The sequence below is a fragment of the Macadamia integrifolia genome, unplaced genomic scaffold (assembly GCF_013358625.1).
Source record: "Macadamia integrifolia cultivar HAES 741 unplaced genomic scaffold, SCU_Mint_v3 scaffold1381, whole genome shotgun sequence".
Lineage (NCBI taxonomy): Eukaryota > Viridiplantae > Streptophyta > Magnoliopsida > Proteales > Proteaceae > Macadamia > Macadamia integrifolia.
In genome coordinates, this window is record NW_024868184.1 from 1 (window position 1) to 20,265 (window position 20,265).

The 20,265-nt window shown below is 39.1% G+C and overlaps 2 protein-coding genes across 2 annotated transcripts; both read left to right on the top strand.

Annotated features, from left to right (window-relative positions):
- Window positions 1–564: 564 nt before the first annotated feature.
- On the top strand, window positions 565–8,987 carry LOC122063615 (probable E3 ubiquitin-protein ligase rbrA; the record flags this gene model as incomplete). The annotated part of the gene is given in 2 exon segments (XM_042627316.1): window positions 565–1,328; window positions 8,149–8,987. Coding segments are annotated over 2 exon segments (1,152 nt in total), but the record flags the coding sequence as incomplete, so codon positions are not given.
- A 3,960-nt stretch (window positions 8,988–12,947) lies between these two features.
- Window positions 12,948–15,413, top strand: LOC122063621 (DNA topoisomerase 3-alpha-like). Its single transcript, XM_042627320.1, has 7 exons — window positions 12,948–13,390; window positions 14,130–14,308; window positions 14,406–14,478; window positions 14,637–14,759; window positions 14,845–14,966; window positions 15,052–15,124; window positions 15,228–15,413. The coding sequence occupies exons 1-7, from the start codon at window positions 13,091–13,093 to the stop codon at window positions 15,411–15,413; spliced, it is 1,056 nt and encodes a 351-aa protein (XP_042483254.1). The 5' UTR covers window positions 12,948–13,090.
- The last annotated feature ends 4,852 nt before the right edge of the window (window positions 15,414–20,265 follow it).

The window sequence follows — 20,265 nt, forward strand, 5'->3', positions numbered from 1 at the left end:
CTCCTCTTTCTTCTGGTGTTTCACTATCTATTCTTAGGCTCCTACCATTAGGATTTTCATTTACAGATTTCTGATAGTTTAAATATCATCATTGCGGTCATTAAAGAATCGTTCTATTTTTACTTTCTCACACTTTTTCTCTTTGTGGTGGGTTACTCGCATTCAATGTGACGTTCTGCAATGTGTGAACTTCATTTTTAATACTTAGGCAGATAGTGTATAGCAGGATTTTTCTTTCAAGCCTATTTAATGCATTTATCACCATTTTGATTGGAAAGTGCTGTTTGTTAAGTTTGTTTATTTCGTAGAACCATATCAAATAAGATTTGCCATTGTATCCATTATAGTAATAGGAAATTTGGTCGGTTGCCTGTGCATAAGGACATGGGATCAGTTTCCAGTCATTGTCAATACATGTGTATTACTTTTATTTAATTATATTACATATCAATTTCTGAAATTCCGTAGTTGCATATAAATCAAGAGCAGTAATTTAAGCAGCATTGTTCTAGAAATTTTTTTTGTTATACTTAAATCATGTTTATAAAATAATTACATTTCTTACAGATTGTTCACGGGGAGGGACTGGAGAATCAGCTTTTGATAGCCATGAGGCAAAGGGTTCTGGAACATGTTAGTAAGGTAGAATCTTTTGTTCTGAAACTAGTTCCCAGTATTGAGCTGGAAAGGCCCTCACGATTAGCCCAAGTAGCCATTGGCATTGTTTGTTTGTGTTCCAAGGGAAAGGGATCTGTTGAAGATTGTCCTATATGTTGCGAGGAAAAACCATCATCAATGATGGTAACCATGAAATGCACCCACAAATTTTGTTCCCATTGTATGAGAATCTATGTCGATGGAAAATTACAGACCTCTCATGTACCCATAAGGTGTCCTCAGTCAGGATGCAAGTACTACATCTCTGCTTGTGAGTACAAATCCTTTCTTCCCGTCACCTGCTATGCGTCTTTGGAGAGAGCACTTGTGGAAGCTGATATTCTCAACCCAGACAAAATCTATTGCCCCTTTCCTAATTGTTCAGTGCTGTTTAATCCTCGTGAATGTTTATCAACTAGGGCAAGCTCCTCAAGTCAGTTGGATGCCAGCTGTGTGGAGTGCCCCGAGTGTCAGAGGTTTGTTTGTGTGGATTGTGGAGTACCATGGCATTCTTCCATGAGTTGTGAGGAGTATCAAAACTTGCCCATGGAGGAGAGGGATGCTGGGGACATCACTTTGCATAGACTGGCACAAAATAAGAAGTGGAGGCGTTGCCAGCAGTGCCGGAGGATGATTGAGCTCACACAAGGGTGTTACCACATGACCTGCTGGTAAGTTCAACTGCATTTTAAATGGATATATATATTTATATATAATATTTTTTGTAAAAATGGATATGTTACTCATTTGACAATTTTCTGAAAGAACATATTAATTGGGCTACATCTTTCGTGAGTAACAAGTAAGATGGACTTATGCACATCATTAAATCGAAATTCTTTAATAGTACTGAGACATTTTTTTTTCTTATAGAATGTGAAAGGAATTTTTTTACTAAGAAAATTCCATAGTTGTTGGAGTCCATTGTATTCTTTGTTTCTGTGGGAAGTGTGTATAATTTTTTAGTCCAACCCTGTTATGTCAATAAATAATACTCCCTTTGTCCCTCAAGAACAATCCCCCTCCTCATTTTTAGCTTCCCTTCTTCATCCATCTCACAAATTTAATGAGATTTTAGAAGGTTACATTTTTACCCCCATGCCTTAACCACTACATTCATTTATTACACAAGCTGAGGAGTTGGTATTATCGTATTAGTAATGGAAGGGGCAATATTGAAAAATGAGGGGGTTTGTAATGCTTTAAAAACTCCTCAAACTTTGTACTTATTCTTGGGGTGGTGGGTGATCATTGTGGAACAGAGGAGTGGATTGAGGTCTGTATATGCTGATCAGATGTCCTTATTCAATTGAATGTGGAGAACATGAAATCTTCACCTTCAATGCCAAGTTCCGTGGACGTTGGAGGTGTTAACAAATTAACTAGACAGGAGGCATTTTAGGGCATAGACTCTGTCTTATGCGTGAGTTGACTACTATCAGCAAGTCAGTTGCCTAGGCGCAAGTGTGCAACTAGTTAATAACTTGAGTCCTGTTTCTTGAGGGTGACCAGTTAACTACTTCAGTGGGTTCTCACGTAGGGCTTTGATTTAGTACTTTTGTTGATACTTTAGGGTTCTTTTATTTCCTTTTTAGAAACAAAAAATTGGAATCAGCTGCCAAAATGTTGCTGTTATTTTTCACTTTTTATACAGGCATTCACTGCTTCACCAAGCTAATATTGTTGTTGTTTTTCACTTTTTATATACCATTCACTTCTTCAGAAAACTAATATTGTTCTTTTATTTTTCGTTTTGGTGGTATTTAGTAGTGTCTTGTATCTTTTGTTTATTGCATATTTGTGGTCATTATTGCTGTCAGTGTGATACAACAACAAACTAAGCCTTATTTCAACTCAATGAGGTCAGCTACACATGGATCTGAACGACAAAATTAAGGAAAACTGAATTCTAGACAGGGGAAAAGAGGGGGGGGAGGAAGAGATGAGAAGTGAATAATGGAACATGAATGCAAGAAAGATGAAGAATACAAGAATGCAAGATGAGGGGTGAGAGGTGAAAGATGAAAGTAAGAGGAGCAAAGCAAAGCCCAAGAAGTCAGGAGAATCTCAGCTAAATGGGGTTGCCTCTTGCCTACATGGACCTTTAATATTAAGAAACATAATATATATTTTTTTTATGGCTAGTCATCATGTAGTCATGGACGAGTCAATGCTTTGCCTCCTGAAGAGGCCCAAAAACCTACTTATCAGACTCACCACATTGACAAGTTTGGGAGGCATTTGAGAGAGGCTGAGGTTTCTGTTTTAAGATGTACAATTTATAGTTTGCACTGATTGGTGGGACTGATATCAACAATTTAATGAGGTTAATTGATATTTGACTCAAGCATCAGGTTCCTCTAGGTGCAAGAGGGTTTGATAATGTTAATGCTTGTGAGCATGTGGAGGTGGGATTACAGAATTTAAAAAGATACTGTTATTCAATGATTATACCAATTAATTCACTAAAAATAGTGCACATACATGTTTTGTTGGACTTGTAGGGAAACCAAGAGGGAGGTGAACTGGGTAATGCAGAATTCTAAACCTTTCTGCAAATTTTAAATTCTACCCAAAGCTATCCCAACTGATGAATGCAAAGGTAAATAAATAACAAGAGGGAGATTAGTCTGACACTTGGATTTTCCACCATCATGATCACTTTCCAAATGACAGTGATCAAGCCTTCCCACAATTGCTCTACCTTTGTAGCAATTAAACCTTGACACGTTATTTTCTGGGCTCAACCAACCCTATTGTTTCTCTGGGCTTTCACTCAAAACCCAGTTGCTTTCCATATGGTAGCAATCAAACAGTCCCAATCACAGAAGTGATTAGCCCTTAGATATACACAATCTCCTATAATAACTTTTCCAATGAAGGGAAATAACTATGGCTGAATTTACAAGTGAAAGCGCAAGACCTCTACAATGTAGCTATGCAAGCTGAAACCACAAGAAAGATTCTCAATTAGCCGACTCCATTAAGTTGGGATAAGGCTGAGTTTGTTGTTGTTAGAGAAAGAAGAGAGGCCCCAACGGCTCAGCTTTTGGCAGAGCCGGTCGAATGCCCATGTCCGGTTCGACCCCCTTGGAAATAGCCATTATAAAATGAACATTTTATAGCCGTTTGGTCCTGCTGAACTGTCGCTGGTTGTGAGGGACATTGACCCGGGGTCTGTGAACAGTCCATCTGCCCCTAAATCTGCCGGAACCCTTGGTCAGTAAAAGGCCATTATTCGCTCTCCTGAGCTCAGGTTTTCCTGATTCTTGAATCATATGAAAGATCTGGAGAGCTACGATTTGCATGTTTTGAGATTTGGCTAATTTCAACTGCACGATCTCTTAAATTTCCCTTGAAGTTACTGGTTGTTCAGGAACAGAGTACTGACAGCATTGGCTTGGGTAGCACCGTCTGGCTTCGGACTGGTTGACCAGGACATTGTCTGGGTTGAATTTTTGGGCTTGAACAGCCTGACACTTAGGCACTTGACCTTCCATAGGTATTTGGTCAATTTGCCTATTCTAATATACCAATATAAGTCAAAATTGTTCCCCTATGCTCATAAGGAAAGTCACCCAACTAATGTTAAGCCATTATGTCATGTTTGGGGACTTAATAAGCTAAGTCATATGGGGCTGAGAGATATGAGAACCACTTTACAACTTAGGAAATAAAATGCATTACAAGTTGAAAGTTGAAACTAATTCCCAAGTCTTCAATGGTGATGATGAATATCCTTGGAATGTCCTAGCCACTTAAGATTTAAGGCACTGTCCACTTGGTCTTAATGAAGTGAAGCTTGATGTTCAAGTAGGCTTCTCAACTTCCTGCCGGCTTTGTCATCTAAGCTTGATTTGATCTTCCAACTTGTGAAGCGTGCTTGATGTTAAGTTTGTCTTGAATTCTTGACTTGTTTTGAAGATTGACCTGCTTCGACATATTTTGGTGGCGACCCGAATGGGAAGTTCTCTGAGATCGAGACCCGATGGGTCGACCCGCGACTTGGAGTATATAATGTACTGTTGTCTTGTCGAGAAAGTTATTGTATTTTAGGGGTTTTTTGAGTTAGGATTTCAGGGCGAGTTTTTCTCACTGCTGCTTGGGTGTAATCTCTTTTCTGCATAGTGAAACATTTTCTTCGCCCGAGGATGTAGCACATCACACCGGTGTGTGAACCTCGTTTAATCTCTGTGTTGTGCGGATCTATTATCTTTTTATTTTCGTATTTTTTTGGTGTTTGATCTAACACTTGACAATTTCATCCACTTGCTTGGGCTTGCCTTCATGCGATATTTTGACGCTTGAGACCAATTGACCTTTCATATGTAGGCTGTTTTTTGTCAACAAACACGGGTTAATAATCACCAAAAACATAGTCAATATAATGTCTTAACATCTCTTGCATCTAGTTGAAGAGAAACATTTCCTAAGATTGATGATTGGTATCAAATATCGCAAAGTGCTTACTTTAGATATTTTGAGTCAACAATAAACAAGGATGGTGATGTTTCTTAGAGAATTAAAGTAGGATGGATGAAGTGGTGAGGTGCATTCGTAGTGTTGTGTGACCAACATATTCCTGTAACAAGGATTAAAGTATCGGTATCGGTCGTCGTATCGGTCGATCAAAATTAAGATACGTATTGAAGAGTATCATATCGTATCGGAGATACACTAAGATACGCTAAAGATACACACATAAATGGATAGGAAACATTTTTTTAAACACTTTTGCATAAAGAATTTGTTAAAAAAAGCTATTGATAACACGTATTATGCATAAACACTAAATTGAGGGTATCGTACTAAGAATTCAAGGTTTGTAGTTGTCCTATAAATATAAAATCCTTGTTCCCAACCTTAATTTCCACATTAGTTAGAGAGAAATATGGCTGACAGCAACTTTGGAACAAAAACCCTTCAAAAAATCGTGTGTTTTCTGAAAAATTATCCATTTTGGCCATTATATGACCGATACTCACCGATACGTATCGATACTCACCGATACGTACCGATATATATATCGATACTCACCGATACGTATCGATACTCACCGATACGTATCGATACTCACCGATACGTACTAATATATATCGATACTCACCGATACGTGCCAATATATACCGATACGTACCGATCGATACGTATCGATACTCACCGATACGTACCAATACATACCGAAACGTATATTTTACCTCAATTTTATAATTTTCATAGTCGTATCGAGGCATATCGTATCGTATCGATGTGTATTGGTGGTGTATTGATACATATCGGTATATATTGTAAGATATATATCGATACGAAAGGATTTTAAAAATTTCATGTATCGTATCGATGTGTATCGTATCGGTCGGCTAAATTTAAGATACGTATCGGAGGGTATCGTATCGGTATCGGAGATACTTAAAACCATGCCTGTAAAGCTTAAAGGAAATTTCTACAGGATAGTCGTAAGACCGACTGTGATGTATGAGGCAGAATGTTGGGTAGTTAAGAAGCATACTATAGATAAACTGAGTGTAGCAGAGATGAGGATGTTGAGATAGATGTGCGGAAAAACTAGGAGGGATAAAGTAAGGAAAGACTGTATTAGAGCTAACTTGGAAGTGGCCCAAGTCAGGGCAAGCTTCAATAGATTCTCTTGAGGTGGTATGACCATGTTCAATGGAGGCCTGTGGATGCACCAATGAGGAGTAGTGAGGAAAGACATGTAGAGTTTAGGGCTTGACTCTAGTATGACCTCAGATAGAGCTGTTTGGAGGGTTAGGATTCATGTAGTCGACCCTATTTTTGTGGGATGTTTTTGAGGGGCTGCTGTGTTTCCTTTCTTCTTATTTATTTTTTTTCCTTCCCTCTCATGGATCCATGTAACCAACCCCATTTAGTTGGGAACAGGATGAGTTGTTGATGATGGATGGAACCAGATATCTGATTAAAAAAAGGGGCATACCCAGTGCATGAGGCTTTTGCCATTATGGGGTCTAGGGAGGGTCATAATGTATGCAGCCTTTCCCCCTATTCTTGGAGCCTGACTCGAAAGAATGACCACTTGGTCACAATGGAGCAACTTACCATTGCCCCAAGGTCCACCCTCAACCAGACATCTAATTAATTCCTTACAATCTAGATAATAGGAAATTTTTTCCAACTGAATGTTAATATGGAATGGTCATGCAGGCTATGGCTGGCAATCCACCAGTTGTATATCAATACTTGAGTGGGGTAGCACACGAGAAATCTTTGTGTTCAAGCATCTCCAGCTACTGCCCCTTTTTTTTCTTTTTGGTTGGTTTTGGCGAGATGTTTTGTGGTACAGATTTTTTTAGCTTAACTCACTCTTCTGTTCTCCCGGTTTGAAATGAAACATGATATACACCCTGCCATGTTGCATGTCTTTTTTTTTAACTTGAAAACTTGAGAGGTGTTTCTGAATTTTGTTGATGTGTATCATGAAGGATCGTTGATGCTGTGTTTTGATGTTAGAGGGGTTGCTGTCTCTCGTTCTGTACAGTTGATCTGTCTTTGTTAATATAAGTGTAGCATTTTATAAAAAAATAAATAAAGTAATAAATAGCTTGATACTTTTCCAGATGGCAGGTGCACGAGACTTTACCAGCACTGCATGGTATTATTTAATAATGTCTCAGTATTTAGATTTGATTAGCTAGTAATGGCGTTTTTAGGTCATGAAAATATAGAAGGATCCTTGTGGGCGAATTTTTTTTTTTTTTTTCTAATAACTGTTATCCAGGCCTTCGGCCTGACTAGTCTTGCGGGCCCATAATGACCCCACGACCCCACAACCGCATAAACCGGGTCATACTGGGGTTGAATGAGAACCATTCAATTTTCATTGAAAACAGTGAAGAGCACTAAACAACCCCCGTGTGAGTGGCCCCAAGGAGGTAAGAGGAGTCTAACTCAGAACCACGCGCAGCCTGAGGCGAAGGTCCCTTGCCAACTCCGGGTCATACTGGGGTTGAATGAGAACCATTCAACTTTCACTGAAAGCAGTGAAGAGCATTGAACACCTCGGTGAGTGGCCCCAAGTAGGTAAGAGGAGTCGAACTCATAACCACCCGCAATCTTAGGCGAAGGCCCCTTGCCAACTCAGCTACCACCAGCACTGCATGATGTTTATACAACAAAGGTAGTTCAAGTTGTTTGGTGGGTTTCCCATTGTAGTTTTATGGTTTTCTTCTCAGATGAGATACGTCCTTTAGAAAGATGAAATTCTTGGCAAGTATGTTACATATGCTACAGCAAAGGTACAGTGTAGCTTATCTAACTGGGTTGTACACATTCTAGAGCTGTCACACATTGGCTTTAGTTCTCCAGATGAAAGGGGATCTTTTATGCATCCCCCCCTCCTCGCCTTCCACCTTTTTGTCTTAGATTCCTCCATGTTTTTTTATATATAGAGAGCATCTTAATGTCTCAGGAAAGGTCTTAAACTGAAGCCCTCTTGTCATTTTATTTTTGCAGGTGTGAACATGAGTTCTGCTATTCCTGTGGTGCTGAATATAGAGATGGCCGACAGACATGCCAATGTGCCTTTTGGGACGAAGAGGTTTTTGAGAACTCAGTTACTCACTCTAGCATAGACTCTGAACAATGGAGATGGGAATGGGATACCTTTGATTCAATACCAACAGTTATGGATGCATACTCAGAACAAGAGAGATCACAATTAGCACTCATACAGCGTTTCCTTGCTGGGGGGTTCAGCCTAAGCGACCATCCCCCTTGTCAGTCTCCACCCAGGTGTTCAGATTCCTATGTTGACACCATAAAAGATCTCCATCAGCTTCCCTGGCTTGAGAGGTTTGTCTCTGTGATTAGTGATAATTACTATGAAGATTATAACCAATGAAGTGGAAATTGTGGTGAGCTCTACCTTGGTAATAAATTGCTTGATTTCCCTGTATGGTTTTGAAAGGAAAGTCTCTCTGAAGCCATTTTGTGGTGTGGTTTACCCATCACCATCTTTTGGCCGGCTACCTCAGTTGACATGGAGGCCTGGGAAACAAGCGCTATTCTCACTTTCTTAACATGGAATTGGTGGATTTCATGTGTGATTACTGCTTTCTTCTTGAAAGAAAATTTCCATTCACAGAGTGAATTTGGAAGAAAATCCAATCACAATTTATGTATCTTCTTCTGCATTTGAATACAGTGGTCTCAAAGGAAACATGAAAAATGGTCAAAGAATGGGTAATAACAAGTGCATTTAGCCTATAAGGTTCATTCTGTTATGGTTGCTAGTATCATGAATTCATGATTCAAAGTACAATCCATGGAATGCATCCTTTTTGTTTTGTCAATTATTGGTTTGAAAAACATGGGAAAAGGTTTCTGTTGCATCGCTGCCAGATTGATTTCCAGCTCATTGGCTATTTCTGAGGGTGGAGGGATGATCTGGTCATCCTGATTGTCTTGTGATAGGAATTTTTGAATAGATAATAATCTGCTTAGTTTGGGGTCATATTGAGATGGATGATCTTAGTTTACAGATTCAGAGTAGTACTGGGATGGGTGATGATTTCTTTTGTTATACTTGTACCCCTTTATTTTTTCCTAAGAAAAAAAATGTTAAAAGGTTAAATGAACTACAATGTGGTAATCATATAGACAATATCATGGAATGGCTTGGGCAGCACCATTGGTGCCAAAAACTGACCCTGCATAACATTGTCAAGTGCTTTGTTTAAGACATGCAAAAGCTGATGCTTCTTTGAAGATGAAGTATCCAAAAAACGACAATCGTGGGAGATGTTTGGTTTTTTGTTGGATCTTAATCTGTAACATTTCTCAAGCAAGAGACGATGTTTGTTCTTTACTAGAATTCTTCTCTGCCTCCATTATATTTCATTTATATTGAAGAAATTGGAGATTTTATTGACACAATTCACAGGACTATCATAATGACATAATCATTTTGAATTTTTTTTTTTTTTTGACATCAAAACGTAGCCTTAGATTATCAGATCTTCTCAAGATTTGCCCCAAAATCTCTTTCTATAATGCACATGCGCATGTCATTGTTTCTTCCACCATTTGCTGCCTTAGTCAATCGTGCTACCCTTTTTACCAAAAGAAAAAAAAAAAAAAAAATGGTTCTTCCTCTTCATTTCATAGAAGCATGGTGGTACCCATGGTTTTAAGTATCTCCGATACCGATACGATACCTTCCGATACGTATCTTAAATTTAATCGATCGATACGATACACATCGATACGATACATGAAATTTTTAAAATCCTTTCGTATCGATATATATCCTACAATACATACCGATATGCATCAATACACCACCAATACACATCGATACGATACGATATGCCTAGATACGATTATGAAAATTATAAAATTGAGGTAAAATATACGTTTCGGTATGTATTGGTACGTATTGGTGAATATCGGTATGTATCGATCGGTACGTATCGGTATATATTGGCACGTATCGGTGAGTATCGATATATATATTGGTACGTATCGGTGAGTATCGATACATATCGGTGAGTATCGGTCATATAATGGCCAAGATGGGTAATTTTTCAGAAAACACACGATTTTTTGAAGGGTTTTTGTTCCAAAGTTGCTGTCAGCCATATTTCTCTCTAACTAAAGTGGAAATCAAGGTTGGGAACAAGGATTTTACATTTATGGGACAACTACAAACTTTGAATTCTTAGTACGATACCCTCAATTTAGTGTTTATGCATAATACATGTTATCAATAGTTTTTTTTTAACAAATTCTTTATGTAAAAGTGTTTAAAAAAATGTTTCCTATCCATTTATGTGTGTATTTTTAGCGTATCTTAGTGTATCTCCGATACGATACGATACTCTCCGATACGTACCTTAATTTTGGCCGACCGATACCGATACTTTAATCCTTGGTGGTACCTTTATAAATTTAAGTAGGACCAAAAGCATATTTGGAACGCCGACTTTGGATCAGTTAATAGACTGGAGGACTAGTTGGTTATAACCCATCAGGTGATCTTAGGTTGCCGGTTGTGGGTGGGCTTGTGTCGTAACAATTAAGTTGTATTATTACGATATGTTGGTCATAGGTTTAAAACTTGGAAACAGTTCCTCCTACGAAGTACGCAAGATTGCGTATACATTGTTCCTCTCAGATTTCACCGTAGCAAGAGCCTTATGCATTCTCCCTAAAATCAGAAATTTTCTGTGGAAGTCATGCTCCTTTGGGCTTGCTATTGAGGAAGGGCTACTTCGCAGAGGCATACCCATTGACCCCCAATGCTATAGATGTGGCACCTGCCCTAAAACGATAGATCACATAATGTTTGAATGCCCATTTTCTAGGGCAGTATGGTTTTGTAGCCCGCTCTCAATCAGGTTCAGCAGCGTTGAGAATTCAAATATTATTAGGTGGATATCCTCATGGATTCAGATTCAAACAAAGGATAAAATCAACGAGCCGTGACGGCCGTTAGCCATCACTCTATGCTCTTTCATTTGTTGGCAAATATGGAAGGCAAGGAATGACTCACAAATTAATGACTCCGACCTCTATCCTCTTGAGGTTAGCTCCTCTGCTGTCCAGGCATTTGAGGAATTTTGGGAGGCAACTACCCAAACATCTTGCCACATCACCTCTCCTACAATTGCCCCTCTTTCGATGGGTCACTAGCTTCCTCCACCAACGCACTGCATCAAGCTCAATTGTGATGCCTCTAGCTAGCTCAGCCAATAGCGACAATTTTGGAATTGATTTTCTCTTCAAAGACTCTGAGGGCAGGTGCTCAGTAGCCATCTCTAAATCCATCCAATTTGCTACTATTCTTCAAGAGGAAGCTTTGAATGTAATGACAAGGCTGTTGCATGCTTTAGGGGAGGGCTTTGATAACATTTTAGTTGAGTCTGATTATAAGGATCTCATATCCCTCCTCTGTTCAAACGAGCCAACCCCACCATTGAATTCCCTTTAGTTGGTTAAGACATCTAGCAGCTTGCAAGCTATTTCGAAAGTTTCCACTTCTCCTATATCGAAGGACCATCAACCGCATTGCTGATACCTTGGCCCAGAAGGCCTTGTCACTCACTTGTGTGATATCATGGCCACCCTCCACTCCATGGTTATCCACTCTTTGTATTGGTGACTCCATGAGTCCTACACGTTCTCATTAATAAATTTTTTTTTTATCAAAAAAAAAACCTTGTGCATTGGGTATGACCTTTTATTCCAACAATGCCCAACTCAAAATCAAAATTGCATGGTCTCACCTGAAACTCTGTTGCTTGTCCCTTAGGAGTTGTCATAAATATCTCTATTTGGATAGGATCATCTTTTCCGGCACTCTCCTTTGCTCAAAACCGCACACAGAGTCGGAGGAAACCTACTCATTTTGGAATTTCAACAATAAAAAAAATATATTTTTTTATTATAATATTTTATTGGGGGAGGGTTCCATGCTGCCAGTGGGGGGAATCTTCAATTTCAAATGGCTCGGGATCGGTATCATTCATGTCATGTGGGTCTCATATGGTCACCACAGGACTGAGTAATCAATTTAAAAAAATAAAAAAAAATACTGGTTTCAAAGTTTGAAAAGTTTACTTGAAAACCCAACCTAACGGATGTAGGGAGAGCTGAATCTTTTCACACCGAATTATGTTTGGGTGTAGGGTATGTTAGACATGCATCGTTCAAGAGTGCCAAACAGACAATGTTCATTCTCCTATAACTATATTTGTCAAGGATGAATATATGGAAATGGGTGTCTCTCTCATCCAATCTAGCTCTTTTCCAATCATTAAGTGAGATATACCACGTGGATAGATGATATGTCTAATCCAACTATTAGATAGAGAATACTTAGTCTAGATTAACCATGTGTCAAACTTTAGAGTCATTCCATTTTTTTGGGGTGAAATCAGGGTCATTCAATCAATTACTCCTTTTTATACTAGCACAAATCTCATGTATGTCCATGCAATGTACCAATATAAAGATTTTACAATGCAATCTCTTGGCTCTAAGTGGGAATAAGAGGTTTGTATTAGGCAGAAAGGAAAAACGAATCTTGAAATGCAACGTCGCCCATATGCCCAAAAAACAAATGAGGCAGAAAAACTGTCCTGTCCCTCATGTTCTTGTTGATGCTTCCATGCATGCTTCTAAGTGGCTCTTACACCATGCTGCCTATAATGGAACCCAACCCAACCCACCCCACCCCTACCCTTTACATTTTTTCTTTTATAAGCACCCCACACACAAATGTGAAAATGAACAATTCATATCATATTTTTGCCGTGAACATGACAAATAAAAAACAAAGGGCGGGAAAAGAGAGAAGGGGCACATTGAAGAGGAGCTCTGCGCAGCGACAACAAAGGTAGAAAATAAGAAACGCAGACAAGCCGGCTTTGCCCGGTAATTCTAGTTCCGGCAAATGGCAGGTGGTGGTGGCGGTTCGATTATGGTACTGAACGTGGCGGAGAAGCCATCAGTGGCGAAAGCCGTATCAGGGATCCTATCAAGGAATCAGGGCCTGCGTGTGCGAGAAGGCCGGTCTCGTTACAACAAGATCTTCGAGTTCGATTACACTATCCGTGGGCAACGATGTCGCATGCTGTTCACTTCCGTGACCGGCCACCTCATGGAACTCGAATTCGAAGATCGCTATCGCAAGTGGCATTCCTGCGACCCCGCCGACCTCTACCACGCCCCTGTCCGCAAGTTCGTCCCTCAGGTCAGTTGTCACTACTCATTTGATTGAGTTCGCTGCAATTGCAGACTTTTATAAAGAAAAATGGTGGAAACAGGTTTTTGATTTGGGTGGGTGGAATATTTATCTCGGGTATGTGTAATGCTTGGGATAGTCTTTAGAAGATGATGAAAAATGGGAATTTTTTGGTTAGACTTACATTTTACCTTAATTTTGCCGGTTTTGGTTTGAAGGTTGAATGAACAATTTCATGTTGGATATTTAGTCCAGGTGGGATATTAATAGGTTAAGCTCTAGTGCTTCTGCTTCCCAGCCCTCTCTACCCTCTTTTTTTTTTTTGTATAGGAGTATAGAAGGATGTAGAAATGTGGGATTTGTATAGGTTTCATTAGTAGCAATACACTGGTTGAAGACTCAAGTTTTAAACTGCCTTCAAGGATTTTCATATTTGAACACGATTTTGCTATTTTGTTTCGTTTCTGTTATGATATTTTAATAGCAGATGCTCACTAGTTCTTGTTACATGGAAGCAATGCATAATTACATATCCATGTGTTTCAAAAATGAAACGGTCAATTGTTAATACCAGGTTCTGTAATATTACTGCCTACATGTTTCTGTTCGTTGTGGTTGTTTACTTGTGAAGATTATCTATGGAACTTGGAAGATGGTTTGCTTAAGCAGCATGTTGTTCTCTTGCTTGTGTCTTTTCTAAGGAATTTCCTTCTGTGGAGTCTAATTGTTGAATCCCTGGAAAATACAGGACAAGTTGGATATCAAGAAAACATTGGAGGAGGAAGCTAGAAAGTGCCAGTGGCTTGTCTTGTGGCTTGATTGTGATAGAGAAGGTGAAAATATATCGTTTGAAGTGGTAGAGACATGCACTGCTGTGAATCGCTCTCTTAATGTGTGGAGGGCTAGATTCTCTGCTTTGATAGACAGGTCTTAATTTGTTAACCTTGCTATGCTCTCTTGATTTCATAGTCATCTCTATCGCCATGATATCCATTTTGATCATGTTTGATTTTTGGAATGCCAGGGAGATCCATGAATCTGTTCAAACTCTTGTCCGACCCAATCAGTTGTTTTCAGATGCAGTGGATGTTAGGCAGGTGATCTTTATTTGACATGGGTTAATGGTAAACAATGTATCAGTAATTAAAAAATGTCTGCACTTGCTATTTTTTTCTGTTTATGATTTATGAGACGTCGAATCCTCACTATGATTTTTTGCTCCTGCATGTAAAGTTAGTTTTTTAATATTCTGCAGGAAATTGACCTCCGGATCGGTGCCTCTTTCACAAGGTTTCAGACCATGCTGTTGAAAGATGCATTTACCATTGACGTTGCAACAGATGAAAGGAGTCTTGTTCTAAGTTATGGCCCATGTCAGGTTTGTCGCATGGAAAAGCATTGATTTGTCTTGTGGTTAGATATCAGAATTTATACTTGCTCCATTACATTCTTATATTTTGCAGTTCCCAACACTTGGGTTTGTTGTTGAACGGTATTGGGAGATCCAGTCGCATGAGCCTGAAGAGTTCTGGACAATCAACTGTTCTCATTCCTCCGACGAAGGCATTGCTACTTTCAATTGGATGTAATTTGGGCATTTGGAAGATCAGATCTCTTATGTTTACTTTCAGCAAGTATAATGTATATCTAATTGGCATTGCCTTTTGCAGGCGTGGGCATCTTTTTGATTACACATGTGCTGTTATAATATATGAGATGTGTGTTCTGGAACCCACTGCAACTGTAAGGCATATGTCGACACTTGATGTTATTTACCACTAACGTTTCAGTTCATGAAAATTTGGGCAGATTTTTAATTTCGATATTGTTATTCGCTTTGTTGCAGGTAACGAAAGTTAGACATCAGGAGAGGCTGAAATATCCTCCACACCCTTTGAATACTATTGAGCTTGAGAAACGTGCATCATGGTACTTCAGGATGAGTTCTGAACATACTATGAAGGTGAGTTTGGCATTTCTGATTCTCTTGAGCTCTCTAGTCCTGTTCTCATGCCTTTCCTTTTCTATTTAAACAAGTATCACTTGATAACTGACTGTCAAAATGCATCTTGAGATCCCAAACTTCTCTAATGTCATGACTTGTAATTAATGATATGGAAAACCCACTGTGACCAATCTGTTTGTGGCTGGTGGTCCACGGTTTATCAGCTTGAGCATCTATTTTAACTGTTTAAAACTTTGACAATCCCCTCCCCCCCCCCCCCCCCACAAAGAAAAAAAAAAAAATCTTATGTACACAAGACGTGATCCAGTAAAACTCCACAGCTTTGAAGGCTCTCCTAATGACAACCCATATAGAGGACCCAAAAACTAAAGGAAAAAGGCTCTGGGATGGCAGTGGTTGCCATCTTTCAAATTCAATGAAGCAAAGGCCCACAGCTGTGCCACGATTCCACCCAAGATCATGCCTAGGCCCCGGTCCACAATATATCTGTAAGCCCATATATGAAATTGTATGTGATTTATAAAGCATTGTCATTAATGCGGAGAGGCCGAAAGGGGAAAACTATGGGATTGTGATGCAGATAAGTCACTTAATGGGATTATTTTATTGTAAATAAGCCTTGGGTTGGGTTATGTATGTGTTGGGCCTTTGATCCCATGGGTTTTCTTTGTAATGGGCCTAAACTATGGGTAGAAAGTAGGAAAACGAGATTTAATTCATTCGTTTAGTTAGAGTCCTGTTTTGAGTCTCTTTCCTTTGTTATTTCAGTTTCCTAGTCAATTTAGGTTTCCCATTTAGTTGAGGATTGGGTTAGGCCTTTCCTTTTTAGTGTTTGAGTTAGTTTTGAGTTTTCTATATGATGCAGATCTGAAGACCTACATCCGTAGGAAGAAGGCCAACAAGAGTAACTAGCATGTGGCCTTACCTTGTTGATGCTTATTAATTTCATACTTAGTTTTTATTTCATGTTTTATGTCTTAGTTTAGTTCCAATTGAACCATGGTCCATGTTGGTCTAATAGCGGTTCAATTTAAGTGGTTAGAAGTTACTTTTACTTTTACTTTTTACTTTTCTAAATGGGGGGATCAATTCACTTTTGTAAGTGATGATGGGTGAACACTTTTCCACCTTTGGTAGTTGGGGGATGAAGATTTTCCACCTTTGGTAGTTGGGGGATGAAGACTTTTCCACCTTTGGTAGTTGGGGGATGACTTTTCTATTGTAACTTTAAGAGGTGAGGATTTTTCCACTTTTGGTAGTTGGTAGGTGAAGGCTCTTTCAACTTTAGTAGTTGGAAGGTGAATACTTTCCTACCCCAACTTTAATAAGTGAAGACTTTCTACTATTGTTAGTTGGAAGTTGGGTATGTAATGTTTTGTTGAGTTGGTCCTATAAATAGGGATCAATTGTAAGCATTCAAGGACAACTTAGAATTTAAAACAAAGTTTGCTTATGCAACTCTCTTCTTGTGTTTGATCAAGAATCTCTTGTGTTTGCTCAAGAAATCCCTTGTGTTTGATCAAGGTAGGTTGGTGTTTGATCCAGTCGATCCACCTTGCGGTGTGAAGCCCGGGTGTTATATTATTGTTTATTGTTCCATCTTTTTCATCTTTCAACAAGTTTTAGCAATATCCTATTCTCCATATCTAGAATTCCCTATTCTCTGAAAAAAGATCCTACCCTGGTACTGTTTTGAGCTTCCTCAATTTCAGTATTACATCACTATATAAGTCTGTAAGGGGAATATTGAACACAAATTTATTAATATAAAAAAAAAAAAAAAGGATGGCTTATGCTGTTGTGCTGTGGGATGCAATTTGGTGAGATGTCCAACCAAAGGGTGAGATGTCCATTCACTAGTTCTTCTTCCCCCTTCTCAATCCTCCATCGAATTCTCTTTCTTTTCTTATTTTCTTTTTATTTGTTTGATGTGAGAGAGTGTTTGAGAGCTAGAACCAAGTCTATTGGAGGACATCTTCTCTATTCAACTAGAATTTAAGATCTTACCTAGGATTAGGATCACTTGTGATTCTAGCTCTACATTAGATCACAGTTTTACTATTTTTGTTATTCTCTTTATGCTATTTTCGAATGGCCAAAACTTGGTTTGATTGGTACTTTTTAAAAGTTCATTCAGTTCCCTTTCCAACTAGACCAATATATTGTAATTTAAGGTCATCTTGGTTAAGTTATGACCCATTTATTGGCAGGGTTGTCAAGTTGTGGAATTGTTTTGAAATTTTAGTTTGATTTGGTATTTGATTTAGAATCTACTTTAAGTTTCTATTTGATGTACATAAGTTCTACACCAAGCTGTACCATCACAAGAAGGACTCAGACCTGTGCTTCCTTGAATGAACTTCTGGTTCAATTGAACCAGGTTCAGACCAGACCAATCAGGACTGGGTGTGTTTTCTGGTTCACCCAAAATCAGTCCTAATTAATCCAGTCTAAGGGTCCGTTTGATTTTGTTTTTCCTATTTCTGTGTCTAGAAACAGGAGAAACGATTTTTTCCGTTTCTGTGCTAAAAAATGATTTTTGGAAATACAAAAAGGTGTTTGATTTTTTTGTTTTCCGAAACATTTTCAACAGTTTAGTCGAGTTAAAGACACGAGTGAAGGCACGACGTCATAGGAATGCAACTCACGAGTGAAGGAATGACGTTGGAGTTGCAGGTATGCTTCATGGAGATGAGCTTCAGTCAATATCCATCCATGAAATATAAGTTAGTCCATTGATGGTTATTTAAGTCCTTGAAAATATGCAGTTCATTATATGGTAAAAAAGTCTACGGGAAAGTCCCAATGAGAGTCTAGAACCCTCCCATCCACTCTATAAAAGGGCTGACTATAAGCGTTTTGACGGAAGTTGAATGAAATTTCTGGTTTTTTGCCAATAGAAGTGAGATGCCGCACTAGAGCCTAGATGCTTGATTGCTTGGTGAGATGCCTTGTTTTGGTCAAGGCTCGAGGTTTTGTTTTCAGCATGGTTTTGATCAGGCCCGAAACCGAAATTTTAGCCAATACTATGTAATTTTTTTTTAGGGAATTTTGAGGTTGTGTGTTTCCGGGGACGTATGGCCAAATTAGGTCATGAAACTTGTAGGACAACCTATTTTAGGCCTTCTAAACATAGTGGAAGTCTTAGATTTTGAAAAATCACACCCAAATGGTAGTTTGACTTCGGATTTGTGTTTTTTTTTGGTGAATAAAAAATTTATTACCAAAGAGAGAAAATAATCAATGGACTAACTTATATTTGAAATCTCTATAAAAGTTAGTCCTCAGGTTGGTAATCTATGGTGGATACAATCTCTGTCCTAGGCTATTCCACACAATCTTTTGTACTAGAACACATATAATTGAAGTAAAACAACTTAAATAAACATTAGTAATGAAAATATGTCAAATTATAAACCGTTTCATAAATCATGCGTCGTACGTGGTTTGTTAGTAATTGTTACAAAGAGTCGCATATATTAGAGTCAACAATAGTAGTACAATACAAGCAACGACTCACCTTATGCCCCTCCTAAAGCCTTAGGTTCTTAGTATTGATCAAGTGCTGGGCCGGATTGTAGCTGATGCCGAATCAAGTTTTCCTTTGATTGAATCACAAAATCTGGCCATGTCATAGTATGGCGGAAGAAACAATCGAAGTTGTCCACAACAACCCTATAAATGGAATCGTCAACATACTTGAGGTATCCTAACCTAGGTATATATCTTTGAACTGTAAGGAACATGATTGAGAGTCTCTGTGATGGATGGCACGTGTGGAACAGGAGCCGTCATGTATGGTTGGGGCCAAAAAAATCGAAGATGCTGTCTGCAAAACCTGACCTAGTGCATGATTGACTCAAACGCAAAGGCAGAGGGTAATGATGATGTAGAGCTAACCTGCTCAAATTGCTCGTACCCAGTATAAATGTATAATGACTATCATTAGAACCGGTGCTCTTCATGTCATATCCATATGACAGTGCAAGCTACTGCTCCCCATGAATACCGCTCTCTATACTGATACCTCCACACACTCTCTATACTGATACCTCCACGAGTGTCAATCAAGCTTCTGACTGAGCCATCCATAGACGCCATGCTATCATGATTCTCCTCAGCAAGTGGTATGATTCGGCAACGCGAGCCTCTCAACTAGCCTACATGTGTGGGCATCATGGTTCTCATCCTGTGTGACATGAGTGAACTAAGTCTCTCTCGTGAAGAGCACTGGCTCAAGCTCCAACACTTCGTAGTGGTACCTCTTGCGCATCCCCCCATGACCCCCATCACCATCATCACCGTCACCCTCATTATCCTTAACATCCCCATCACCATCATCACTGGAATGTGACCAATCAGGACCCCTCCTCATCAACCCCGCTAGCCTGAGACTCGAAAGGTCGGTTGTCTGTGAATGCTCACGACCCTCGCAAGATGACATATACTTGTCCACATTAGTGCCCATTTGAGTAGCTATTTGGGGGTCACCTACCCCCAACCTGATCCATAACAGGGTCACCTCGATCCCTCACCCATTGGTATAGGGGATCCTCATCATTTTAGTCAATCTGGAAGTGTTGGCAAGCTTGATTGGATCGTTATCACCCTCCATGCCTTAACATATGTGTTGCATCTTCTATCGTGTAATGCATAAACACCAACTACTCTAATCAATTGTGACCTAGTTGGTTTCGCCTCTTATTGTGGATGAGTGAGAATTTACTCTAGCTGTGCTCGCATTGAGAGGCGGAACAAGGTTGAGAGAGTACCTTGATTGCTATCTTTCATGAGTTAGGTGCGTCTTTCCCATAGAGGACCCACCAAGTCTGCATTAGAAATTTATAATATCAAGATTATTTATATGTATATGAACTCAACAGAGACAAGATGACAAATAATGCAGTGGACCTACCAG